Raw genomic sequence first — 27,574 nt, forward strand, 5'->3', positions numbered from 1 at the left:
TATATATACTTTATATAGTCGGAGGTGCCTCCTTCACTGCGTTGCAAACTTCTGACTGAAATTATAATACCCTGCAAGGGTATAAAAATACCTCTTTAAACTCAAGTTTTAAATAAGGAAAGTCAAAAGAAGCTTCTAAAATTCCAGAATTTAAAACAAAGGAAATAAAACTGACTTTTTTGCATAATTTTTCAACAGATATTATTGAAAATATTAATAAAACAGACCGCTAATTAATTTCTAATATTAAAATATGATCAGAAACTCAATATTCTAATATTCTATATAAATATTCTCATCAGAAAAAGAACTTAGATATACCTATTCAACAAGTTGCAAGGTCAGACTCAGCTTTGATACCTTAACACGGCCATACTGAGGTTTTTATTCCTTTAAAAGATCACATTTCTGATCTAATTGCTTTTAAATCTAAGGATAAGAAATTGTTCCTATAAATTTAAGAACAATTCCCGAAACTTAGGCTGCAATTATCCTCCAAGTAAGTATTGGATAATTTAGTTAGAATAAAACATTATATATAGAATTTTCTTTCGGTGTATCCGCTTGGAACGTAAGCGAGCTTGAGCGACGATGTCTGGCACAATTACGACAGCAGCAACAGCAACAACAATAACAATAAGAACAACAACACCACCACGTCGGTCGTCGTTCTCGTTGTCGGTTATTACCGTTACTCTTTGGCGTCTTTAATTAAGGCGTGGGCGGGGGCGGTCATGGGCGTGGGCAAAACAACAATAACAAAAAAAAATTATATATATACATATATATGTTTAATTTGTTTGTAATTAATATGCTGAGGTTTTGGCTTTCGTTGGGCAAGAATGCATCACAATGCTCATTGGTCATACTGAGCAGCATCCAAAAAAACGGTCATACCAAGGCGAAATTTCGAAATAAATGAATTAATTATTTACAGATAGTGAATTGCATACCTTTTCCCATATATGCATGTTACATATCCATATAACTTAGCTTTTGCAATAAAAATTAGCTAACTTGTATATTCATTGAGAATTTAAATTAAACCTATTAAAAAAAATATTTTGAATTTCTAACACCATCTTGTATAAGGAAGTGATTTATTTTTTACGGAAATAAATTTATAAAGCAATTTTTCAAATAAATTACTAACTTGGTAAAGACCAAACTTGCAAACTCCAATTTGCAGCCAAAAAATAATGGTACCATCTTGTAACTTAACTTTTAAATTAATTTAATATTAAATTTATCATGTTCCGTAATGAAAACTGCACTCACCTGATGCTTGAGCAGCGAACTTTCCGGATCGGCCAACTGTTGCCAAAAGTCAGTGTCCACAAATCACGAACGCGATCGAGTTAATTTTGTTTGAAGTGCCACCACTAAGGGTTAACGGTACGCGATCCAAGCCCAAATACAACAACACTTCACTTTTTTTTTCACCGCACTAATAAGCCGCTAGTTTTGTTGTTGCTGGCGATGCTGCGAATCGAGGAAATCTGGGAAAAGCTGGCGGCGGCGTCGCCGCGTGCACGTGGTCTTGGCCATGGCTATAACGGGGTCCTTGCGCGACCGGGAAACACGGACCAGTTTTTCCGCTGGCGCGGCACTTGCAATCACTCACAAAAAAAGGTGCAAACAAAAACGGCGTCGGCGGCGGCTGATAGCAACACTTTGACAACTCGCGAGTAGGCTGGACTTTGTCGCACGCGGTGTCTCCGAGTTTTCGTTCGATTTTCCGCTTGGGGCTGTCGTCCGCGCAGCTTCCGTGGAGCTTGGAAAATTGTAAACAAAGAAAATGGGGCTGACAGTTGATGAAAAGTTATCAATATATCGATATCGATATACGGAAATCCTGCTGTTGCTTAACATTTTACATCTTACACAGCTGGATAGCCATTTTACACGCTTACAGATGCATGGTGTCGAATTCTCACCTTTGGGGTCAAAATCATATGTAGGAAGTCGAATACACATGTAGAAAGTAGTGTGCATTAACAGACCTGCTCTAATTAACATAATTCGATATCTATATCGATATCGCCATTTTTTTGGTAGTTTGTTTCTGGTCACTCTGAATCCCTAAGCTGTTGTTTAACATCTTACACGTCTAGAAAACAATTTTACACTCTTACAGATACATGTAGAAGATTTATGTAGAATGTAAAATGTAAGACATCCGCTCCCATCAACAGAGGAGAACGTAAATTAACAGAAATCTTTCACGTTGGCTTTTGGGTGCAGGGCTGTCACTTCAGCTTGTTTTCCGCCAAATCTGGCTCTTTTGGACGGTCAGAAGCGGGACAATATTGAGAATTGCAGAAAGGAATTCTGGGTAATATAATAAATAATACAAAAATATTTAAATATGATATTTTATACTATTATTTATTTTTTTATACAGATAATATCATCGATAAAATATTTTTTTAAATATTAAAAAACCCTAGCTCAGAATCTAGCTAATACAGTTGGTTACAACTTGGCAGCACTGACTGCAAGCAAACGATGTAACATCGATAAGAAACATATCGATGTCATGTTTTATGTATTTTACATTTATTTTAGATATTATTTATTAAATATCATTTGAATGGCTATAATCCTTATATTTCACTAGTTAACTTAGTTATATTCATTGTTTTTATTATAGGTTCATATATCCAATTATTTCCAAGCTCTATTCCCCAGTATAATAGTTGCTATAAAATGTGAAGGTGGCGAACATGGCTAAGCTAAAGTGGCTTAAAGATAGTTGTTCATTTTACATAAACATTTCAACGTACACTTTTTTGGCCTGTTCGGCATCCTTATAAATATATTTTGTTAGTTTTTAAATTGTTATTTATTTAGAAAACATTACAGATTCTTGGTTTCAAACCTTTTATAACAGAATCGATAAAGGGCAACCGCTGGCAGTGCTGCCACACCCTTACTCAAGGCTTTAGAAATATTTTTCAAGTCGTGCACACACTTGTAACGTATTTTCAAATTTGAAATTATCACCGCCAAAACTTATTACTCCACAAATGATCCAAATATGCGAAATTATCCATAAAGCCACCAACTTACCTTTAAAATACAGTCTAGTCTGAAAAAAGGACAATCTAGAGGTACAGAGATACGCACTCATTTCAAGTTTGCTAAGGTTTATTCTTGTGTTTTGCTTTTCCGAATACACTTGCAATGGCAATGAATGAATGAACGAACGAACGCTTATGCAGCCTCAGCCTCAGACTCCCAGAGGAGGTGTTCAGGGCAAATAACTACTCTAGGTATTAAATATTATTAATTATTGTTCTGTTTCTTTTTTTTTATTGAGTTTTTTTCAGATGTTTTTGTTGGTTTCTTTACACTTGTTTTTTTTTTTGTTTGTTGTATTGTATTTCTCGTTTTTGTATCTTGTTTGTTTGCATAATAAATTATAGTTAAATTAAACGTAAAATGTTATCAAGTTAGTAATTTTTTTAAGGGCTTTTAGGCGGGGAGGGTGGGTGGTGGTGGTTGGTGGTAGAGGTGGTGCTGCTGGTGGTGGGCTTTGTCCAGGGGGGTGGGTGGTTTAGGGGCTAATGTTAGGTCGGTTAGTCGGTCAGCAAAGATGGAAACGTAACATAAAGTAAATAAAAAGAGGAGGAAAAGTGAAAGGGGAGTGGGGAGTGGGAGTGGTAGTGGGGGGGGAGTTTTGGGGAAAATGCTGAACATAAACAATAGGCGCAAACATATTTCTTTCTCTCTCTCTCTGCCTGTCCCTACTTTATATAAATATATATAGCCAATCGTATATATAGCTTATACAATTAATTAAGTGGTTTTCTGGCTTGTTCTCGTACATTATTTTACTACTAAAAATAAGTTTCGGCCTTATTTCCAACTTATTGTTTTGCTGTTGCAGTTTTCTTCTGGTTTTTGTTTTGTTTTTTCCTATTGGTTCGTATTTGGTTGCTGTTTCAACTCTCAATATCAGCGTCGTCATCCAATATCTTTCTCGTTCTCTATCTCTCTCTCTCTCTCTCTCTCTCTCTCTGTCTCTCCCTAGCTCTTTCTCTCTCTCTCTTCCTCGTCTCTCGTCTATTACAATCTACTGCTCCATCTCCAAATTGCTTCCTTCGTCCTCTGTCAAACGCTGCTGGCCACAAAAAATGGGGTTTAACTCTTCTCCAGCTCCAGTTCCAGCTTCCAGATATCTCCACCATCCTCCGCCTCCTTCCCCCTCCCCGGCCAATGCTCCATCATTGCGTTTACTTCTGGACCATCTTGACCAGCAGATCGGTGGAGAAGGACTTGGGACGCTCGATGGGCAGACCCAGGGCACGATCCCACACCAGGGAGGCCAACACGCCAAGGGCACGGGATACACCGAACAGCACCGTGTAGTAGTTCATCTCCTTCATGCCATAGTACTGCAGCAGGACACCGGAATGGGCATCTACATTGGGCCAGGGGTTCTTCACCTTGCCGGTTTCGGTTAGAATTGGTGGCACCACCTTGTAGATCTTGGACACCAGCTGGAACAGCTCATCGTCGGGCAGATGCTTCAGGGCGAACTCACGCTGGCAGGTATAGCGAGGATCGGTCTTACGGAGCACGGCATGACCATAACCGGGCACCACTTGTCCCGACTTCAGGGTCTTCCAGATGTATTCCTTAAGCTGCTCCTCCGAGGGATTGTTGCCGGCCTCCTTCTGCAGTTTACGCAGCCAAACGAGCACCTCCTGGTTGGCCAGACCGTGCAGGGGACCAGCCAAACCATTCATGCCGGCGGCAAAGGACAGGTAAGGATCGCTGAGGGCCGAGCCCACCAAATGAACAGTGTGGGCAGAGACATTGCCACCCTCGTGATCACTGTGGATGGTCAGGTACAGACGCATCAGTTCGGTGAACTGGGCATTGTCGTAGCCAAGCATCTTCACAAAGTTGGCAGACCAATCCAGGCTGGAGTCAATCGAGCGGGAGCCCTTGCCGCCGCGATAGGTATTGCAATAGATGGTGGCAGCCACCACAGGGAGCTTGGCAATTAGATCCATGCTATCCTCGTACACATATTCCCAGTACTTGCTCTTGTGCACACCATCCGAGTAGGCCTTGGCGAACTTGCTGTCATGATTCAGCGCAGTAACGGCGGCAGCAAACTGCGACATGGGATGCAGGGTGGTCGGCATGTTGTTCAGCATGGTGACCACATGCTGGGGCAGAGCGGCACGCTCGGCCCACTCACGGGATAGCTGTTGCACCTGAGATTTGGTGGGCACCTCACCGGTGAGCAGCAGCCAGAAGAGACCCTCGGGCAGGGGTTCAGTGCCGCCATCGGCAGCGGGCAAAACCTTCTGGCACTCGGGAATGGAGAGGCCACGGAAACGGATACCCTCGTCGGCATCAAGCACTGAGGTCTCTGTGACCAGAGCCTTAATGCCACGCATACCGCCATACATCATGTCGATGGTGGTCTCGCCCATTTTGGTGGCGCCATGCTGCTTGCGGAAATTCTTCACGCGTTCCTGCTCCTGGGGCACCTTGGCGGCGAGAACGTCGCGCAGGCTGCGTCCATCGGCGGCAATCAGGCGAACATAGGCTCCAACATTGGGCAGTTTCTGGTAAAAGAGAAAACAAAATGAATAGAAATTATTAAGATGGGAGTTAAATTTATATATATTTGTATATTTTCCAGCAATATCTTCTCAAAATACGGGTTTTATAGAGTTTCAGGAACCTTCTTCGCTTTAAATCTTCCCACTCCTTAAAGAACTGTCAAAAATCTGACACTTGCCATAAACAAATCCTTGCTTATTCGCTAATATCTGACAGTTGACAGCTAACAAGCACATCCGATCAATGTTATCGATAGCCATTTGGCTTGCCATTGAACGGGACTTTCAAGTACAAGGCAAACAAATACACATATGAGCAAATATGTACATCACATGCATGGCAGGTGTTTTTCCCCCCTTTTTAATGTGACTTGGGAACAGTGGTTATGTGTCAACGAACTATTCCCCATGGGGGATTTACCATCGAACGAGGAGTTTTATCCCCATAATTCAATTCAAGGAGGTTCACTAAACTGTCACTGCACCTTAACACCTGAATCAATCCTAAAGCTATTTTTATTGTTACAGCAAAATTCGCAAAAATTAAATATATATTTCATTCAAGTGTTTCAGTGACGTGGAAACATGGGGGGAATTTAAATGGGTTTAAAGATTTGGATAAGTTTTTAAAGAAGTTTAGGAATATAAGAGAAATATTTGTTAAGTTTAGGCATAACTAATCTTAAAATATACACTTTCTTTGAATATATACTTATTTGTATTTTTATATAATAATTTTAACGAAAAATCAAAGTTTAAAAATGCATAACTAAGCCAAAAATTCACTAATTTTAAATCGGAAAGCGGTCCTAAGTTAGTTTTTGTTAGGTTAATAAATCTGCATACTCAAGTTAAAATTTTTAAAAATTAAAATTTTTATCCTTTTTTTGTTGCAAAAAAATTATGAAAAAATTAAAATTTAGTTTCTTCTTCCTGAGATGGCTAGATCGATTCTCCTGTTGATGCTGATCAAGAATATATATGATTTATAGGGTCGGAAATTACTCCTTCACTGATTAAAATTATAAAACCCTCTGCTCAATTCTTAAAATCTATATTATTATATATTTTAATTTTTTTGGTAAAAATCTAAGTTTAAGAAATTCATAACTAAGTCAAAAATGCATTAAATGAAATTCGGAAAGCAGTACCATATTAGATTTTAAAAGGGTAATAAATCTGTTTACTCAATTTAATATTTTAAAAATTTTGATTTTTTATCGATTTTTTTTTAATTTGAACGATGTATTTATTTATAAAATATCGAGCAAAAAATTTAAAAAATTTTATTTTTCCCTAAGATAGCTAGATCGATTCTCCTGTTGATGCTGATCAAGAATATATATGATTTATGGGGTCGGAAATGACTCCTTCTCATCGTTACAAGCTCCCAACTAAAGTAAAAATACCCGAAAAGGGTATAAAAATAGTGTATATTTTGAAGAACCCCTCATCCCCTCTCACAGCACGCCCCTGTCTGATCTTTGCCACGCGTTGGCATTGTGTCAAACGTAAAATAAAAAACGAAATGATATGGAAATGGAATTCCGAGCTTGCGATTCCAATTCCCATTCCGAATCCGCGCAAAGTGCGATTTTATTTTTTGATTGACAACCCACAGTCACAGTCAGAGTCGAGCACTTTTCTTTTATTTTGTATTTTGATTTTTGTTTTTTGCTTTTTGTTTTCTGGTTTCTGTGTTCCGTTTTCTGGCTGTGCGGCCAGTGGGTCAACAAATTCAATTAACCAAGTGAACTTGTGGCGCCTGCCTGCAAAATTGAATTGCATGATTTGTGGAATGATTTGTGGACACACAAACCGGTTTTTTTTTAGCGGGGAGTCACATGTCACCTCTCCATCACCAGTATCTTTATCATCATTATCATCAAGTGCCGAAATTCATTGATAAATCGTTTTGGCCCGATCATCGTGCATATTAATTACCAATAATAGCTGGAGTAAGGAGCCAAGAACAGGTTGTCTTGGTGGTTTTTAAAGTCGGGATCTGTTCGGTTGGCAACCGCAAATGCCGCTTTTTGTTACCACAAGTGAATGCACTTGCAAAAATAACAGAACCTCTTTAGGTCTACATAATAATAATATTAGAAAACATAAATAAATAATAATTCTCCTGAAATACCCCTTAAAATATTTACTAATTAAACAAGTTATATATTAAAATAAATAATAATAACTAATTACACAAGTTAAGTATAAACAAAGCTGAAGTGCGCTGCCTTTTTTATAATTATTAAAGCAAAACACACATTGCCAGTTTTTTTTTTTTAATTTTCTGGCTGTTACCAAGGCTTGTTACCTTTTTTATTACCTCAGAAATTCCCTAAGATATATAATATATAACATTTTTGCTTAACAGCAACCTATATCCTTGAAAAATTTTTGAGTTCTTCCTTACTTCGTTGTTAAGTATTTAATTTTTTAAACCTTGATAACGAAATAAGGAAGAGTATTTAAAATTCTGTAAGGATACTGGATATAATGTATATTTTATAATTAAATATGTATAATATAATATATATTATTTAATCATACAAAGTACATAATATAATATATAATATACTATAAAATATATTTTATAGTATAAAATATATAATATAATATATCAGTTTATAATAAAAAAAAAACCCCAAATATATATTGTATATTTAAAGGTTTTCTATCGCTTTAAATTTAATACAAAAAAAATCATTTGTATTTTTAACACTTCCCATTACTTAATAACCTCCTTTTTTTCATAGTGTACTTGTGGCTGAAATTTGAAACCTAAGCCAACCGGCAAAGCGTCGTTTTGTTACCCGTTTCCCATAAAAAATAACAATAAATATAACTTACATATAGCATTTTTTCCCCCTCAAAGAATTTACTAATTGAGACGTCAAGTGTGCGGTTTAAAGGTGTAAAAATTGCATAACACATTTTCCCCTTACGCATAAAACTTATCGCTTCTTTGGGTCTTTATATTTTTTGGGTTATTCTCGAATATTTTGCATAGGCATTTTCAAGTTCGAATATATAATTCGATGTATGTATATATACATTTTCGAAAGCTGCCTCCTTATCATTATCTGGCGCCCGTTCCGTTCGTTCATCTTGCTGATAAGAAACTGGGGTCTACGCTACGGCGGCGAGTCAGGCAAAATGGATTTCAAGGTCTCACGCGCCGGTAATTATCGCATGTCTAACTAGTCTAATGGGGGAATTGTCATCAAGGAAGCCGACGACGGAGCAGACTTCCTTTCAAGCGTTCCCCCAGCATCATCCCTTCTCCTCATCCGATCCGATTAGATTATACAATCTTTACTTCGACACAGAGAGGAGATGAGAGGAGATGTGATGAGATGAGATGAGAGCTTTTTACTGCTGCTGCTGCCAAGAACCTTGGAGTGCGCGGAAAACCCCGGGAAAGCACTGGCAGAGTTGTCATCGAGGTGAGCCGCCAAGTGACCCCGTCTCAATGGGTGTTGTACTCAATGTGGAGATGGGAATCGAATGTTCTCACCCTCAAAATACAGTGAACTTTGGCTAGAGAAGTCTTTCGGGGGTACAAAGCTAAGAAGCTAAGAATCTGAGTTGTTGGGTATTCGGTTATTTAATAAACCCCATATATAGCTTTAAAATAAGAAAATGTAATAATTTAACAATATATCTAAGATTTCAATTTCTAAAAATTCTTAAAAGCCTTTTTGGCAAGGTTTTCAAAGAGCTATTTCACGGAAAAGATTTTAATTTTTACAAATTACCAATAATTAAAAACTTTTTGGTACTTTTTAGATATATTACTGTTGAAATTTTTAGCCGTTCATTAAGTGAATCTAAAAAGTTGGCAATTAATCTCAAGAATTTAATTTTGTAATATTCGTAACTGATTTTTTGGCAATGTTTCAAGACAAAATTGTAGTCATTACAAATAAATATTATAACAAATTTTTCCTTTCCTTTATATATATATAACTATTTTAATTAAAAAATAATAATTTAAAAAATCTAATAAATATAAATAAATCTACAAATTTGAATTTCTTATAATTCCCAACTAATTTCTTTAGGACCTATTTCATGGCAAAATTAAAGTTATTTGGAATTAACAACATTTACGATGATTCTCAAAATACATTGCCATTTTTTCGTACTTTTCAGTTACTTAAAAATGTTATAATTTTCTACAATTAATTTTAAACTAAATATTATATAATTACAGCCTTTATGACCCACTAATCCCTGTAGTTCAATTACAGCTTTCGGTTGTTTTTTGTTAGTTTCATCACGAAAACTGTTTGATCTCGCTTTAATGATTAGGGGGGATGTATACATAGATATATACATAGATAAATACATAGATATATACATAGATATATACATAGATATATAGCTTGGTATATAGATAAATATATATAATATAGAACCCGACAAAAGCTTAGAACCTTGGATTGTTCTCCTTGCCTAGCGTGACGTTTTCAATTTGGCTTTGGACTTTGCTGATAATAATAATGATGATGATGATGATTTTCTGTCATTAGAGAACGCTTTTCCAAAGCAGTCACTCAGTTCTCTAATAATTGCAGTCTGTCCGAGTTAATCGTCTTAATTAAGTTTAGTGTTTAGCAAAAATCCCCCCCGCTACTCTTCCCTCCTCAACTCTACTCTACTCATTGTGTCAGTCGCCGAAAGTAAACACAAGTACAAGTACAAGTACAATCGTCTCGCATTGAAAGTACCCGCGTGACGTAATCCCTGCCACTCAAACCGAGTCCGAGAGACGGTTTTGTATTGGATCGAATCGGATGGGATTATATATGTATATGTATATATTTGTGGAACTGTTGCCGGGTGAATGTAATTTTGTATCTTATGGTACATTTTATAATGCTGACTAAGCCAGCAATCACAAGAAAAATCACTGACATTACAGGGAAATCCAAATGAGTGGGGTTTTGTGAGGAGAAATGGGGAAAAGGATTGAAGTTTAATGATATTAAGAGGAAATTAAAATTGTTTAAAATATAAATAGTTATAGTTTTCCCTTAAATCTGTGACTAAGCCAGAGATTATATGTTAAAGCAGGGTTGGGCAGAAAATATAAAGCAGAGAGCAGCTCGAAAACCATTGATAAGAAATTATAATGTCACAAGCAATATATCATTGATTGTATAACAACATTAGGTACTTCTACACTCTGTGATATTTTATCTTCTGTTTAGCATATGTCACTAATTCTGCTAATTCTTGCTAATATTTTGCCAAATCAATCACTCTCCACAGCTCCAGAAAAAAAGATACAAATTGTATCTGGAATTTGTATCTTTTAAGCTCGCAATTATTTTGTTATCTTCAGTTGCGCATTGCGAAATTCCACTCCCTAAATATAAACACAAATATATACTGTTTTTTTTTTTTTGACTCCGTTTATCACGCAAAAAAAACCCCCAAAAATAAATAATAATAATAATGAGGGGGCGGAAAAGGGGGGTAAGTAAAAGCTGATTGAGTTAACACCTTTATTTTCGCAATGGGGGGGCTTTGCGTGTCCCGCGGGTAGCGGCTATCAGCGATAAAGGCGACGTTGTCGTTGTCTACCGATCATGTGCCCAGCAGCAAATTTGTCACGCTTATCAGCCACCAGATAGACGGGGTCTATAGCCATGTACAAACAAATATAATATGTATATATATTCCATATATAAATAACACATAGTTGTGGCAAAAGAACAAGGCACGAGCTAATAATTATCAAAGACAGCAAAAGCAATTTTATTGTTATATTTCCTTATTGGTTTTGATCATTATCTTAAAAAAAAAAAATAAAGAAGTGCAGCAAGGTAATATTTTAATATTTATTTATTCCAATTAAAAAATGTAAGTGAGACAAGGTATTTGGGTATTTATAGGGCTTCAAGTCGGTTTCTTAAAATTTGTAGAATTTGTTTATAAAATTCTCATAATACTTTATTTATACTACTCTAAAATTTAAGTAAGCAAAGATATTTGGCAATTTTTAAGACTTCAAGCCAGAGAATATATCTTTTAAAATCGGTAGAATTTGTTTAAAAATGTTGTATCCCATGATAAGTATTTATTAGCACTTTATTATTATACGCTCTATATACCACTTTTATCATAAAACAATAGGCTCATAAATCCAACTTTTTATACTCTTTCAGGGTATTATAATCTTAGTCAGAAGCTTGTAACTCACGAAGGACTCATTTCCGACCCTATAAATCATATATATTCTTGATCAGCATCAACAGGAGAATCGATCTAGCCATCTCAAGAAGAAGAAAAAATATTTTAATTTTTTCAACATTTTTTAGGGGTTACATCGTTAAAATTTTGACCAAAAATATGTCAAAAATTTTAAAGTTTTTAAATTTTAACTTGGTATGCAGATTTATTATTCTAACAAAAACTAACATGGGACTGCTTTCCGAATTAAAATTAATGATTTTTTGGCTGAGATATGAGCTATTTAAATTTAGATTTTTACAAAAATATATATATTATATATAAATATCGATTTTAAGAATCTAGCAGAGGGTTTTATAATTTTTATCAATGAAGGAGTCATTTCCGACCCCATAAATCATATATATTCTTGATCAGCATCAACAGGAGAATCGATCTAGGCATCTCAGGAAGAATAAAAAAAATTTAATTTTTTTAAATTTTTTTAAGAGGTTAAATCGTTAAAAATTTGAAGAAAAAAATTAGAAAAATTTTAATTTTTTAAAATTTTAACTTGATATGTATGCAGATTTATTAACGTTATAAAAACTAGCATTGCACAGTTTTCCGAATTAAAATTAATGAATTTTTGGCTTAGTTATGAGTTTTTGAAACTATGATTTGTCGACAAATTTCTCATATGAAAATATCGATAAATATCGCACCAAAGAATGCGAATATTTTAAGCTTATTTATGATTGATTTCCGATACGATCCCCTAATTCAATTGCAAACTGCAAGGTTATTATAATTTCGACTTCCTTGTTATGAATAAATAAATCCATTATTTACAAATCCCTAATTAGAGCACTTTAAAAGCTTTTAGTATAAATATTTAATATTAGACTTAGTACCTCTCTCCACTCACATGATCTCCCCAACTAACAATCGTTATAAACCCCATCGAAACGATGATTTCGGGCATTTTTCTTTATCTCGAGAAGTCTCAAAATTTCCATGACGCCTGCCCTTATCTATAATAGAGGACCAACCGGGGAGCATAACATTTCAAGTTCTGCTAAATAAGACCAAGAAAAAAAGAAATAGTAGAGTAAAGTAATCCCACAAATACTGGCAACAGGTGGAAATCGTGTCCACTTGAGCTTTGCTCAGGCAGGCAATAAAATCTCGATTTAGATTTAGATTCATCTAATCAAGTAAAGGAATATATGTATATATATATATATATATGTATATAAAAGGGGCTGTGAGGCCGGTCGTAAAATTTAATGTGTGGTGTTAGCACGTATCAATTATGCATTTGCTGCTGCTCTCTTATGCAATCGCTTGAGATCAGCTGTTAACGTTAGTTTTCCTTTTTCGCACGCTCTCTTCTTCATCTCTCAGTCTCTCTCTTAATGACCACTCTCTTTATTTGGCTTTTTTTCGGTGCTCTTATTGTTGTTGTTGCTGCTGACGGAGTGGCAAAAAAAAAGGGCCGTAAGCGTTACGTAAGCATCGTCACGAATTGTGACGTATTAGCAAAGGGGCGATAAAATATTTCGCGTGTTTGCCATTTCGTTAAACTACGTCAAAGGAAAAACAAACAACAACAAAATAAATATACATAATATTTGCTCTTGTTTTCCTTGCTAATTTCTTTGGATATTAGACCAAAAAGAAAAACAAAGAGGTTTTTTTTGGTTCGCTAATTAGTTGCTCTCTTGAATATGAAAATTACCAAAGAGACAGACTGCAAAAAAAGTTTGTGGTTTAAAAGGTAGGCAACAAACAAATGATGTTAATTGCCAAATACTGCTTTCAGTTTAACATTTACAGCAATTATTTATAGGCAAAAAAAAAAATTTAAAAAAATAAGACACACACACATAAATTTACATAAATAAAACGTCGACGTCAACGCTCTTTTTCGGCCGTTGGCAAGCCGCCAAAGAACAAGAAATGGGGAGTGTGTGCATAACATTTGGCAAGTGTAGAAAATATGCACAGAAAAAAATTACATTGATAATGCATTTATAATAAATTTAAATTTTCAAAATCTATATAAAGAAATTGAATTTCTATTTGCAAAAGGATGGCTCTTATTTAAATAGTTTTTTTATATTTTTCATAATTTAATTAATCGATTTTTTCTAACCGTGTAATTATTACTCAACTAAAGCCCAAAGAGAAGCACCACCGCAAAGGCTCTCTCGCGCCCTTTTGCTCTCTGACCGGATTTGTAAGTCTCTCCTCTCTCTCTCTCTCTTACTCTCTGGCTCCGAAAAAGGAGGCTCGTCCTGCAGGCCCTTTTTCGCGCGTGTATGTACATATGTATGAAAGCGGGCCACGGATTTCTATGGATATTGATTTTTCGAAATTTTCTTTTCTTTATATTTGCCGTTATGCAATCGGCGAAAATTGCCGCCCCAAAAAAAAAAAAACGGAAAACCGACCGATATGTATGCAAATATGCAACCGCCGGTCGTTAGTGGGTGGGTGGGTGCGCTCCTCCTTTTGCTTTAAGGTCATTCGGCGGACACTTCTTCTTTGTGAGAAAGAGAAAGAGAGCGTAGTATTTTCCTTTTTTTTGGCAACAACAACACGTGACACGCGTGGGATACGAAACGCGGGAGAGTAAAAGCAGAGAGAGAGAGAGAGAGAGAGCGGAAGACTGGAGAGAACATAAGTGGCTACCTGGGTGAGAGAGAGGCCAACGCCGTGTTTTTGTTGTTTTTTGTCTTTGTAATCTTACAAGAATAAGGCCACAAAACTCAGTTTCTGGTAAGCCGGACTTGTGGAAATTTACCCAAAAAGAAAGAATACAAAACGAGCCAAGAATCCAAATGCGAAGCGTTTGAGTTCGTTAAACTCAAAGCAAACGAAAAGAGTTTTATTTTTATTCCGCGCAGAGCGAGGAATTCGCCGTTGCCAAAATAGCCAAACGAATTTCGTTTCACTTTTTGCTTTTAGTGATTATGTAATGTATTAGATAGAACATACTAACACACTCGCACACTTATCAGCGGCCAACAACAACCACAACCGAAACAATAAAACAGCGAATAAAGTTTCTTAATCGCAAGCACATGGCTGAAATTCTTTTTTTTTCGAGTTGCGTGACGTGTAGAGTCTGCAGAGCGAGAGTGGATGTATGTGTGTGTGTATAAGAGCGGCTTGAAACGGAATATAGGATAGCGAGGAAGCTGAAGAAGACACATCAAGATGGTAACAACAAAAGCGACGACACACTTTACAGTTATTGGAAGCTGGGGGAAACTGTAGCTAACGCGAAGGGAGGGAGGATAATCATAATATTGATGGCCAAGCGGGGGTGGGAGGAGAATACCCCCAAAAGGGAACCCGGAAAAAAAGACCAAAATGGTATATAACTCACCTGTGCCTCGGCCAATTTGCGTGCGGAAATGCGATAGAGCGACATGGTAATACGATTACGAATGCGGCTCTTTGGGAGGAGAAGAAGGAAGCGTTAACACTTTCGCCTGGCAGAAAACCTCTCGCACTGAAACACACACACAGAAAAAAATTGCCTTTCCCCCAGTGAAGAGTCGACTTGCTTTTAGGAAGTGTTCTTTTGGCTGAGCGAACAATTTCTTTCTCTTCTAGCAGCTGCGCGGCAACTGAAGCAAAACATCGGAGCACTATCGATGTTTGGCTATTAGTTTCAATCGATTTCTTGTTTGCCCTATCGATGTTTCGAAAAGAATTGGCGGTATTTTACACCTTACGCGTGTAGATAACCATTTTACACCTCCACCCACGCACATGCTGAAAAACCCATGGCGGCTAATTCGAATCAACTTACTTGTTTTTGGTCTTGAATGCTCTTGGGTACTACTTCTGCTAGCGGCATCGACACCGTCTCTGCCTGGGCCGGGGCTGGTTCAGTGGCGGCCACGTCCTTCTTGGACAGCAGGCGGCGGAGATCAAAACGCTTGGCATCCCAGATGGACTTCTTGGCAAAGGTACGACGCTGCAGGTGCTGCATCCAGCAGATGCTCGCTAAACGTTGCGAGTTCATTTTGCGTGTTATTTTTTTTTCTTTTTGTCAATGGGAAAGCTAACTGAAATTGTGTCGGTGAGGAAAATCTAGGGATGAGAAGGGCTGCTAATTTTGACGTTCTTTGCAATTTGACTTGATTTTGATTGAATGGAATGTAGTTAATGTGGTATTTTATCGAACTATATGGCTGCAGTATTTTTTAGTGGATTTTAGGACGGCGGCATCTGGCAACACTGTCGAGTGTTATGCAAAACTAACACACAATTTCCCATATTTTTTCTTTTCTCGTCGAGTTTTTAAGCCCGTGTAAGTTTCTTTCCCACCGAGGAAGATGCGGCCACTAATGGGTTCCACTTTGCAGGAGAGAGAGTGTCACCATGGCGACGGCCGTGCCGCATATACCCCCCAAACAGGATCTGCCACCGCCGGGCGGCTACAAGAAGATCCCCTTTGCCCGTGTGCCACCCAAGAGCTACTTCACAGGTGAGTTAGCTGATCCCCAGACCTAGATCTAGATTGTATAGCTCTTGTTCCTTGCAGGCTTCACCATGATCGGCACATATGTGGCCGTCACTGCCGTGGGACTGGGCATCTACTACCTGACCGCCAAGAAGGTGAAGCGTGAGGAGATCGAGATGCGCTCTGCCCAGAATGTCATCTTCCCCATCTTGATAGCGGAACGCGATCGGGAATTCCTGCGCCAGCTGCGTCGCAATCGGGACGAGGAGGCTGAGCTGATGAAGAATGTGCCCGGCTGGGAGGTGGGCACCTGGTACGGTGAGCCTGTGTTTAAGACATTGCCAGAGGATACCCTGGTCACGCCCATCTTCAAGGAGTTCTATGCCCATTCGGACTGGAAGTCGTATGCCAAGCGGGCTCACCTCAAGCTCTGGTCTTAAGCCCGCCAAGGATGTGTAGCTAATGCTTAACTCTATTCTATCAACTATTGTGAAAGCCTTTTTTTTGTTTGTAGACTCGCCTAAGCGCCTCTCATTAGACTCAATTACAGTCGTCAGGATTGGTCTTGAAATGGGAACTAAGAACTGTGTCTTCTGTGTGGTGTTTGTGTGGTATGGAAATGGTGGTGGCTGCTGTTAAGAGGAGGCGGAGGAGGACCTAGGAAGGGGTTGCCAGATGGCAATCCATTGGCAGTGCTCAAAAATGGCCAAAATAATATAAAAGCAGCTGCTTGGGGGGATTCCCATTAGGCCCGAAAGGAAATATAATAAGAAGGGGGTCTATAGAGGTATATATTTTTAAAATATATATAATTTTTTAATATATTTCAAGAGCTTAAAGAGAATTTGATCAATTTGCAATACTCTGTTGAAGAAAAATACCTAAAAACTAATAACCAAGTGCTCATCCGAAGATCTCGTCTTAATTGGTTATAGAAAGAGCTTAATGATAAGCTAAAAATCTTTTTGAGTATTTAATTATCATGAAAAATAAAGCTTTAACTGGAAAAAGAACTCCAAAGACAGGCCCAAAAGCAAAGAGAACCCAGGGTTTTCCTAGGAAAACAAGAATTCCTGGAATAACTATATATAAATCTTTGTTTTTGTGTGATTTTGTTTAGTTTTTTATTGAATTTCAACATCAATTTGTCGCGCACTTAATATTCTGCTGCTGTTGTTGGGCATTTGTGGGGTTAATTGTACAATTATCAGCGCATTAGAATTAATTATGGTTAATTTAAACGTAAGTAATTATACAATCTATACATTTCATGAATCAAAATATGCATACTGCTGGCCACAATCTGAACATAATTGAACAATATATATTTATAATTAGGTGTGTGTGTATATATAATTAGTAAAAAAAAAATAGAGATGAAACTCGTATCCTCCTTTGGAATAGTTTGGGTTTCTTTGGGGCCAGCAGCTGCTCCTGCTCCTTTACTCCGCTCGTTTAAGATAATGTAATAAGTTGCTACAATTTAAGTGGTCCTTGCTGCTCGCTTCAGCTCCTCTATTCCGCCTGATATCGCTCATATTTATAATCATAATCGTGGTAATGCTCCTTCTTCTCTTCCGCCTCCTCCTCCGTCACCTGTACCGCCTGCTCATCTTCACACTCCTCCTGCTCCTGTTCCTCCTTGATAACAACGTAATGGACTGGTGACGGTGACAGCCGCTCCTGCTGCTGCTGCCGCCGCCGCTGCCAGTGATCAGTACGTTGCTGTGGCCGCCTCTACTTCATGTCACGGCGACGCTTGATACTGCCATCGCAGGTGGGCAGATGACGCTGCAGGAAGCCCTCAAAGACAAACTTGCGGCCACAACGAACGCAGCTGAACTCACGCTTCTCGTCCACAGCCTGCTTGTGCTGACGCAATGCCTCCGCATTGGAGTACTTGTCGCGGCAGGCATCGCAGGCATAGCGACGCTTCACCTGGCCGACATCAAAGACCACCGTGAAGTTCTGTGTGCAAAAGGAGCAGTTGAACTCCTTGACCACCACCTTCTTGCCGCCATGCTGGGCGGACATGGCCACAGCCTCGGCCTCCAGCTTATCCTGGTGCTTGTGGGCATCAATGTGCGCCACATATTTGCTCTCCTCCACAAACTTGCGATAGCAACGAGTGCAGCGGAATGGTTGCTCGCCCGTGTGGCGCATCATGTGCTCCTTGAGGTAGGCCACCGAATTGAAAATCTTGCTGCAGACCTTGCACTTGCGATCATCGGCGGAGACCTCGTTGCGCTCGCGCAGGCAGGCACGCATGTGCAGCTTCAGGGAGCCGGCGGCACTGTAACAATTGCCACAATTCGGGCAATAGAAGGTCTTGTTGCGGGCATTCGAGTCCTGGTCGGCATTATGCTCGAGGGTGCCCTCAAATACAATCGAGGCGACATCCTCATCGTCGTCCTCCTCCTCGCCCTCGATCTCCTCATGCTCCACGGGCACGATCTCATCGAGATCATCATCTTCATCGACCTCTTCGCCTTCCTCTTCTTCCTCGATCTCATCCTCGCCATCGTCGTGTATATTGCCGGGCACAATGTGCAGAATGGTATGGGTGCCGTCGCCCTGCTCAATTGTCTCCACCTCCTCGACGGTGGTGTTCTCCACCAGCTGCTGCAGGGTTACGGCATGTCCATTCTCATCGATGATCACCTCTTGGGCATTGGCCAGAGCCTCGTGCTCGCGGTCGCTTAGCGTAACCACGGCGGTCTCTGTATCGTCGTCCTCGCCAGTGGTGTAGGCATAGGTGTACTGTGTCTCACCATCGTCGTGCTCATGCTCCTCGTGCTCGTGCTCCTGCTCATGGGCCTCGACCTCCTCCTCCTCCTCCTCGACGTCGTCGGGATGGATGACAACGGGCACATCCTCCGTCTTGACGGTGGTATACTTGACACGTTTGGCGTTCATTCTAGCTAGCTGGCTTCCTTTTATGGATATCCTTGCAGTTTAACGTATGACGTTTGACGTAGTTGAAATTTTTTCCGCTTTCGGAAAGATGGCACGCCGCCTCCTTGACAGCTGCCCCTCCTGGCCTACGACAGCGACTTGCCTGCTTATAGCACACTCTCTGCCGTGGTGCTGCTCCTCCACGGTTTTGTTTTGTTAATGCTGTTGTGATTGTTTTTGGCGCGTATAGCGGACTCCTCTTTTTTGTCACAATAGTCAACACTGCAATCGCCTTTCCTCGCGAGATCGGGTAGTTTCTTTTTTATAATATTTCACGTTGTGGCAACTTCGGCCAAGATGGTGGACACTGTGTTGCAATTTGGACGTTATCGATACCAGCTATCGATTAGGCCAAACAGAGGCGAGTGGTTTTCGCTTGAGCAAACGATTGCTTATCACTCGATATGTTCGCTTATCGATAGACATATATCGATAGTGAGCAAGCGGGGTGGCAGCGCCGTGAGTCTGGGTCGCCTCATTTGCCGCGATTTTTTGTTTTTTAACACTTCTTAAATTTATTTAAGGTACATTTATAGTTTCCTAGCCATTGTTTTAAATAAATTTACACTAAGTCTTACTTAGCTTAATGATTTTCAGTAGCTCTTATCTTTTTAGGATCGATATATGAGATTGATACATAAAAGTTCATTAAGTTAACTGAGTTTTTCAGGAAAAGACTTTCCAATTTTATTATTTCAATATTTTTGTAATACAAAAACACTAAATTTTATTTTAAATCGATAATAACAATCGTTTATTAATAATTAATTATATTAAAATAATTACGTACAAACATTACGCATTTCGGAAATATTGATATTTTAAAGTCCATTTGCCATAAACGTAAGTGTATAGAGATGGCAATGTTTTAAATATTATATTGATACTTCTTAACATTATTTTTAAAAGCAGAAATTAAATAATTTCTAATTTCAAGTGTTGAAACGTTTTCATTTATTTACGTTTTATCGATAAGTGTACCAAGATGTGTTGCACAGGGTGGCAACTATTCTTTAGTTTTAGTAGTTGGCGCGCATTCAAAATAGAGATAGTTATGATAAGATTTGGGGTAAAACTCAAAACCAACTAAAGCATGTTTTCTTTTTGAGAATATTTGAAAATTCAATGATAAAATCGATATATATGTTAGTTATAGTTTAAAATAAATAAATATTTGGTTCATTTTGGTACGTTTTCAGGACATGTCCCTTGGTAAACCCAACTTCTTTTAATCAAGATTTAATCGGAAATACCTTTCCATTTTCCAATTATATTCCATATGTAAGTGTATATAAGTGTATATATGTATTTTACAAAATTTATTTAGTAACATTACATAATCAAATATAAATGAGAACCGGGAGAAATACCCGCTATCACAGGTAAATGCATATAATTTTAATATTTTTATATATTTTTCAATGATGAAATATATTCTTCAAATATAAATACAAGAAGCTATATCTTTGCGAAACCCCCTATTTGCAGTATTATAAGGAAAGACGTGACATGCGGTAAAGATAAAGATGTCAGAGAAAAACCGTTGCGACCATTTTCGCCAATGCACATTTATCTATTTGTCACGTCGCCAAGCAATTTTGGTCTCGGATGCGATCAACGGTCACTAAATAGCGCCTTAAATCTAAAATTAGAGCTGCTAAATATACATATATGTGGGGAAATGCAATGCAAAATAACCTATTGTTCGACTTTTCCTCCCATCTTCGTGGCGTCACTTCTTGACAATAAAACAGCCTTGAACCAATTATCGGCTATTGACGACGATCGACGGAGATGTCGGAAAAGCTAACTACTGACTCAGCAGCAATCGCCAATTGATGAACACTAAACGAATGTGAATGGAAAGTTTTTGGTCTGTTTAACCCCCCTCAGTGAACGGATATAGCCTGTGATATATTACCTATTATTAAGTTTTATTATGGTATAATTTAATGACATTTTTAATGACATTTTTGTAGTAAATATTTGTGGAGAAAATTATTTTACTTTGGGATTTTTAAAATTAAATAGACTTTAGTTCCAGCTTTGATTGCTTTTGGCTTTGTTTCTGTAAATTGCTTTATACATTTTTATCATAAAAAAAAAATATATCAAAGGATGAAATATGTAGACTAAAAAGTTGCTTAAATAAATATTTTTATATAGCTTTTTTAAAATCAATAAAAAATGCGCTGTCGCTTTACGTAAACAGCGTTAGTTAGCGGGTTAAAGGGCTAATGACGTACTAACTATTAACGCATGAGCTTCAAGATGCGCAGTCCAGAGGTCTAGGGTACTACTTTGTTACCACATTACTATAGCAACTATAGTTGCTATATTTAATTTACACGTATTCAAGTTCAGTTACCCATCTACTACCGTAATTGCTAACGTGGCTATCACGTTTCCGCCCCCAACAAATTAATGGTAATTACATCAGATCATACAAATCTAGGTTGTCACTAGCTTATTCAATTTTCGATTTCAATTGAATGTATCGTATTTCGCCAAGAATCATTAGAACTTGTAGTTTTTTTTAAGTAGAAGTGCAGTGCATATAGTGTGATAAGGGAATTGCGGTAGGTTGGTCTGGATGCAATTACCATTATCGCGAAATTGCCAACGATAAAGCTTTGGCAAGGTGACGCAGGGGGAGAAAAATTCTACGGAATATTCTGAGAGTTTCCATTAATGAATAATGGTTTACATAACGGTTTTGGGTTTCCTAACAAATCTGGAATTTTCCATTTTCACAAAAGAGAAAATAAAAATCTTTTCGCTTCTAAGATTAAGTTATAATCTTTAAGATTGGTTTTTTGTTATTTGAAAACATAATTTTTGAACTTAGTACATGTATAATTACTAGTTTATGTTGATTTTTATGTATTTAAGGTCATAGCCTGTAGAATACGGATGTATTTTTGCGTTTTAAAAATCCCAACTTGATTGAATAAATCGCTTCTGAATTGCCTTTCCATGCATCGAACTTTTAATTTAATGATTTTCACTGCAAATTTATTGTCTCAATTTAATTGAAGAGTTGAACATTGAATGCATACCAAATTGGTACTGGAAATTTCTGGAAAAATCTGAAAATGTAATATAGAAATGTGTGTGCATAAGACCTGGAAGAAAAGCCTATGAAAATATACTAAATTTTATAAATTATTTATTACTTTTAAGAGCCTTTCCTCAACCAATTTTGCGTCATTTTGTCATTTCACAATTGTTCGTTTCCCTTTCTCTTTCCCTTTGGAAGATGGTATCTGTTCTCGTTCTCCCTCTTATCGATCAAATTCACTTGCCGCAGAGCAAGGGTTTATTTTTTTATTTTTTTATTTTTTACCAATGCAACAGCTGTTTGCAGGGAGCTTAAAGGAAAGGGGTTGTGTTCAACAAAAATAAAAAAAGGGGTGACACGCAATCAAAAGACACTCATTCACGAATGGAAATTTCCATTGCAATTTTTTCGTGTAATTGAAGCGGCTTCCCTTAACACCCCAATGACCGAATGAGTTATTGTTCCGTTATTTAAAGGGTTATTTCAGAAAAAGCTCTTGGTCTTAAATTCATAGAAAACAATATAAAATTCTTTTTTGTATTTATTATTATTTCAATTAAGTTAGAAAACTTGGTGGAAAATAAGATCTGCAATTAGCCTGATTTAGGGTGTAACATAAAACAATACACAATCATTGCAATTACACCGTAACACTTAGATTTGCCATAGTTAATTGGTCGAATCCAAGGGAGATTTTCACTTTTTGGCATCCACTGCACCAGAACGACCCCCGTGGGCATGCATGGGCTTAATTGCACCACTCTCTTTTGCTCTCACTCTCTCACACTCTTTCTCTCTCACTTTTTCCCCAGTTTTATGCGATTTTGGTTAATGCTAATGGCATGTGCATGAAATAATGGGGCACAGTGGATAAAAATAGTTTTTTGCTGCTGACGGAACTTGAGATGATAATTTGAAACAACTGTTGTCTTTAATTATATGCATAAAATTGAAAATTGAGAAAGAATTTTATACCTTTGGGTGGTTTTAATAGTTATTCATAATTTTTATGGTACATATATTCTAGCTTAACTTTATTAGTTTTTAATTTTCCAATCTGAATTAATTTTTAGCCACATTTTTGATTTTAATTTAATTAATTAATTTAAAAAATTAATTTTTAATCTAATTTTTTAATATTAATTTTTAATTTTCCAATCTGAATTAATTTTTAGTCACACATTTTCATATTTTAATTGGCATCCACTGTGCATTCGTTGTGACTAACTCACTCACTCACTCACTCCCTCCCTCACTCACTCCCTCACCTGTCTCCCATTTACTGGTTCTCCTTAGGCCCCCTCTCGCTCACACTCATTGTAACAGATGTAACTGCAGTGGCACCGACCGCTGCAGCAGCGACGTCGCGACGTCAGCGTTCTCATTGATTTCGCCTTGTTTTTATCGTAAATCGCTCGCTTTATGCTGATTTGTTTTTGTTGCCTTTTTTTTCTTTGTTGTTTCTTTTTTTTGGGGGGCCAGAGACGGAGAGAGAGAGAAAAGAGAAGATTGCATGTCAGGTAAAACTTTTATTTTAATGGATTTTTTTCATTTGCTTTTGCTTAAAATTATGCACAGGACAAAAAACAAAAAAAAAAACATGCATACATACTTCATTGAACGAAGATTTAAATACACTGGCATATAAATTTAAGTGTGGGGGATTTATTATATATATCTTTTAAAACTAATTGTGAAAAAAAATATATATTTATAAAAGAGAGAGAGTATTGAGAGCCAAAGGAGCCACTAGGTGCCCATGTTTGTTTTTAAAAAATATAATTTAAATATTATTTTGAAAAAGAAATAAATTGCATAGAAATGTTGAACAATTTTAAAGATTTAAACATTTGTTTTTTCAACTATCTAATTAAACTGACTGGTTCTTGGACTTAACCTTAAATAGTGTACTGTCCAGGGTTTTATTCCAAGGATTTGCCAAACACGCAATATGTTTAAAAATATATAAAGAGCAAGGTCTTCGCTCCATTCTCGATAACTAAGGGCTACGGCTACGAACGGCTGACCACGACCGTCTCCACGGACTGCATGTCCCTGGCTCCACTTGCTCCACTTGCTCCATTGGCTCCGTTCGTTGAGGTGCCATTACCATTGGCACTCCCATTCCTGGGTGCCTCCAGTGGTGGCAAACCCACCAACCGTTCGCTTTCCCGCCACAGCCAGTCGGCAGTGTCGTTATTGGTGGCCCACGGTACCAATGGCCATCGCATGGAGTCCGAATAATAGCCACCGGTGGACTTCTCCAGGCTAGGATCCAAGGCTAGCTTCAGTGAGGTCTGTGCACCGGCACGTGGGGACTTGAAGAAGTACAGTGAACCCGTCTGAAGGACACTCTTCATCCAAGCAGGTCCAGCAAAGTGACGATTAAGCTCCGTACGCACCACTCCCGGATGACAGCAATTGACAGTGACACCAGTGTCCTTTAAGATGGTTGACAACTTCCTGGTGAACAGGATATTGGCCAATTTAGATTGACTATAAGCTCCAAAGAACTTTCCATAATTCTTTTCACTCATCAAATCCTCACGATTGATGCGACCAAAGAGATGAGCCGCCGAACTGACCACCACAATCCGACTGGGTGCACTTTGCTTGAGCCGATCGAGCAGCAGATTTGTGAGCAGGAAGTGACCCAAGTGGTTAACACCCAGCTGCTGCTCATAGCCATCGGCGGTGAGGGTCCTTGGACAGGCCATTACACCGGCATTGTTAACCAACAGATCCAACTTGGTCTCCTCCGCCTTGAAGCGCTCCACGAAATTCCTCACCGACTGCAAGGATCCCAGATCCAGTGTCCTGTTGAACAGCTGTTGATTATGACTGCGATCCATAATCTCCAAACGGGCAGCCTCACAGCGTGATGGATCCCGACAGGCCATATAGATCCTGGCACCACGTTTGGCCAGCTCCAGAACGGTCTCCTTGCCAATCCCAGTATTACAGCCGGTTACGATTACCACCTTGCCATCGATCCTATTAGCCTTCCGGTACATTGGACCCTGGATGCACTTGCGCAATAGCCACATAATGACAGCCGTGCAAAGAACAACAAGGATGAGGAGTACTAACCAGGCCCAGAAGCCGTGAAAACAGAGAGTTTTCTCGCTTGCCTCACCGGTGGGATCAAAGCCCGGTGGAAATCCAGAGGATCCTGATTCTGGTTGTGTTCCTGCGCCTGATCCTGCTCCTGGCGGCGTGACAGCCTCCGACATAGTTGGCTTCGAAATACGATCAGGAAACGGGCTGCTGAGGTGTTTTTTATGGAAGGGTTTTCCTTGAAGCTTCTTTGATTCTGCAGAAAAGAAAGAAAGTTTATAGATTAAAATTAAGATTAAGATTAAATGAGAAAGGGAGAGGGAAATGGGAGGGAAAACAGTTAGGGAACACCTCTTATGAGCAACAATTACTCAGGGTTGAGACTCGATGACCCCGAAATCTTGAGCTTGCACTTGAACAACTGGTTTTAGACTTAAGTGGTGGCTTTAATCATCTGGAAAAATGCATTTTTGTATACATACTAAATATACTAGGTATCTTATAAAGCAATTATATTTAGATTGGAATGAAGCGGTTAAACAAGGGTTTATATAATAAAAAACTAGTCAAGAAAAGGAAAATTAAAGGTCCATACTATTAGAAAGTTGGTTCTAAATAGTTTTAATATATTAATAAAAAGATTTTAAGGGGTTTATTTACTTTGAAATAATAGTTTTTGAATTTAGAAAATATAGTTTATTAATTTAATCTTTTAAATTTATCATTTGGAATGTAAAAACTATAAAGAAAAAGGATAATACTTAAGGATAAATTTGTAGTCTTAATCCTTATTAAAATCCTATATTGTTTATCTATAAATATTACCCTACTCTTATTTAAAAATAACAAATTTCTTAACCTGCACTTTATTCAAATATAATTGTTAAAAAAAACCCCTAAAGTCGGTCATAAGAACTTTCACTGCTTGTTGTTAATAGAAATTAACACCTGGACTTTATACACCGCTTGGCCATATCGATTTATCTCTAGTATTAATTATTTATTTCGTATCTTTTGAATAATTAAATTAAACAATTAAACATGTGTTCCATTTCTCGACATTCTTTGAGCATGAATTACCCAACTTTCTTTTATGCCTCTTTCCTAAACACAAAAACAAAAAGCGTACTACCAAAAGTGGTGGCAACTTACCTACCAATCCAAGTTGTGGCCTTTTGTGGTTCTGCAAACAATGCTGGGAACTGATGCTCCGGTTAAGTCAGCAGCAAGTCAGGTGCCGATTTCGCACATTTCCAGGGACGGCTTTAACGTTTGCTCGTTCAGTTAGTAGGATCCAAACCCCAGGGGGAGCTCAGATTCCAACAGGTACCTTGGCGTTACTTGGTTAGTTGTTAACTCGGTAACTTGGTAACTTGGTAACTGGGTCAGTAGTCGGTAGTGGTGGTGTGGTGCCCGCGTGTCCAAGCAACTCGCGCGATCTTGGCCAACTGACTGGCGGCTAGTCCACGCCTGGCTTTGAGCCAACGCTCCAACGCTCCGTGTTAACGCGTCAAAAAATAACCTGAAAAAAAAATTATTTCAAAGCGTCTGTTATTAACATTACGCTGCTGCTGCTGCCGCTGCTGCTGCTGTGGTTTCTGTTGCATGTGCACTAGGGTGGACCTTATGGCTTATATCTTTACTATGCTAAGTATAACATAAAAAGGAAAATATATATACTTTTATGATAATGACCTCAAGAATTTTTAAAAAATATTAAACAGATTTTAATAATATATATATATATATAATAATATATATATAATATCTTTTAAATGTTTTTAAAAAATGTACTTTTGGTGAGCTATAGCGTTAAGTGACTTGACTGTTGAAAGTGAAAAAGCAGAATGAATAATTTATTCAAAGATGTAGTTATTCTTTTTATAGAGAATACAATAATACACATATATGTACTTTATGTGTATGTATTAATTATATACGTAATTCTTATCTACCATATAAGCTTCTTTAATAGCAAGCTTTATACAGTTGTGAACAGAGAAATGGAACCAGTAAATTATTTAATGTTTACAAAGTGGTAATTTCTTTATCAATATTTTGAAAAGTTAACAAAAATATTATCTTCAAAAAGCTTGAATTAAAATGTGATTATTTAAATGGTTCTATTATATAAGTTCTGCCTGTATTATTCCTTCCTCGGCTCTTAACAAAAGCTAGTTCATTTAATGTTGACCTCTGCAAACTGATAACATATTTTAAACAGACTCTATTCGAAATTTGCTTATTACC

General features: G+C 37.8%; 5 protein-coding genes across 7 annotated transcripts in view; 1 reads left to right on the forward strand and 4 right to left on the reverse strand.

Annotated features, from left to right (window-relative positions):
* The window catches only part of LOC110179556 (TWiK family of potassium channels protein 18), an 87,894-nt gene extending 86,048 nt beyond the window's left edge, over positions 1-1,846 (reverse strand). Inside the window, exon 1 of the mRNA XM_086835582.1 lies at positions 1,279-1,846. The gene's annotated coding sequence lies outside the window, so the exon portion shown is untranslated. The remainder of the gene's footprint in view (positions 1-1,278) is intronic.
* A 1,286-nt stretch (positions 1,847-3,132) lies between these two features.
* Positions 3,133-15,937, reverse strand: kdn (citrate synthase). 2 transcript variants are annotated; one of them, XM_020947078.2, is made up of 2 exons: positions 15,595-15,937; positions 3,133-5,588 (listed from the first exon to the last, which is right to left on the reverse strand). In XM_020947078.2, exons 1-2 carry the CDS (start codon positions 15,808-15,810, stop codon positions 4,239-4,241), a joined length of 1,566 nt encoding a protein of 521 aa, XP_020802737.2. In that variant the 5' UTR covers positions 15,811-15,937; the 3' UTR covers positions 3,133-4,238. The 2 variants fall into 2 exon arrangements, with proteins under 2 accessions (XP_020802737.2, XP_020802738.1); XM_020947079.2 differs by lacking the exon at positions 15,595-15,937 and adding an exon at positions 15,166-15,410.
* A 92-nt stretch (positions 15,938-16,029) lies between these two features.
* On the forward strand, positions 16,030-16,828 carry ND-B16.6 (NADH dehydrogenase (ubiquinone) B16.6 subunit). The gene is made up of 3 exons (XM_020947123.2): positions 16,030-16,098; positions 16,154-16,275; positions 16,333-16,828. Exons 2-3 carry the CDS (start codon positions 16,170-16,172, stop codon positions 16,689-16,691), a joined length of 465 nt encoding a protein of 154 aa, XP_020802782.1. The 5' UTR covers positions 16,030-16,098; positions 16,154-16,169; the 3' UTR covers positions 16,692-16,828.
* Positions 16,829-17,346: 518 nt separating this feature from the next.
* On the reverse strand, positions 17,347-19,553 carry LOC110179542 (uncharacterized). Its single transcript, XM_020947122.2, has one exon. The coding sequence runs from the start codon at positions 19,165-19,167 to the stop codon at positions 17,989-17,991; it is 1,179 nt and encodes a 392-aa protein (XP_020802781.2). The 5' UTR covers positions 19,168-19,553; the 3' UTR covers positions 17,347-17,988.
* Positions 19,554-23,776: 4,223 nt separating this feature from the next.
* On the reverse strand, positions 23,777-27,174 carry LOC110179500 (retinol dehydrogenase 12). Of its 2 annotated transcripts, none has more exons than XM_020947076.2 (3): positions 27,020-27,174; positions 26,477-26,846; positions 23,777-25,580 (listed from the first exon to the last, which is right to left on the reverse strand). In XM_020947076.2, the coding sequence occupies exon 3, from the start codon at positions 25,498-25,500 to the stop codon at positions 24,280-24,282; it is 1,221 nt and encodes a 406-aa protein (XP_020802735.1). In that variant the 5' UTR covers positions 25,501-25,580; positions 26,477-26,846; positions 27,020-27,174; the 3' UTR covers positions 23,777-24,279. The 2 variants fall into 2 exon arrangements, with proteins under 2 accessions (XP_020802735.1, XP_086691711.1); XM_086835585.1 differs by having other exon boundaries at positions 26,481-26,846; positions 27,020-27,173.
* Between the last annotated feature and the right edge of the window lie 400 nt (positions 27,175-27,574).

The sequence above is a fragment of the Drosophila serrata genome, unplaced genomic scaffold (assembly GCF_035046125.1).
Source record: "Drosophila serrata isolate PLE 108 unplaced genomic scaffold, ASM3504612v1 contig_276, whole genome shotgun sequence".
Classification (NCBI taxonomy): Eukaryota; Metazoa; Arthropoda; class Insecta; order Diptera; family Drosophilidae; genus Drosophila; species Drosophila serrata.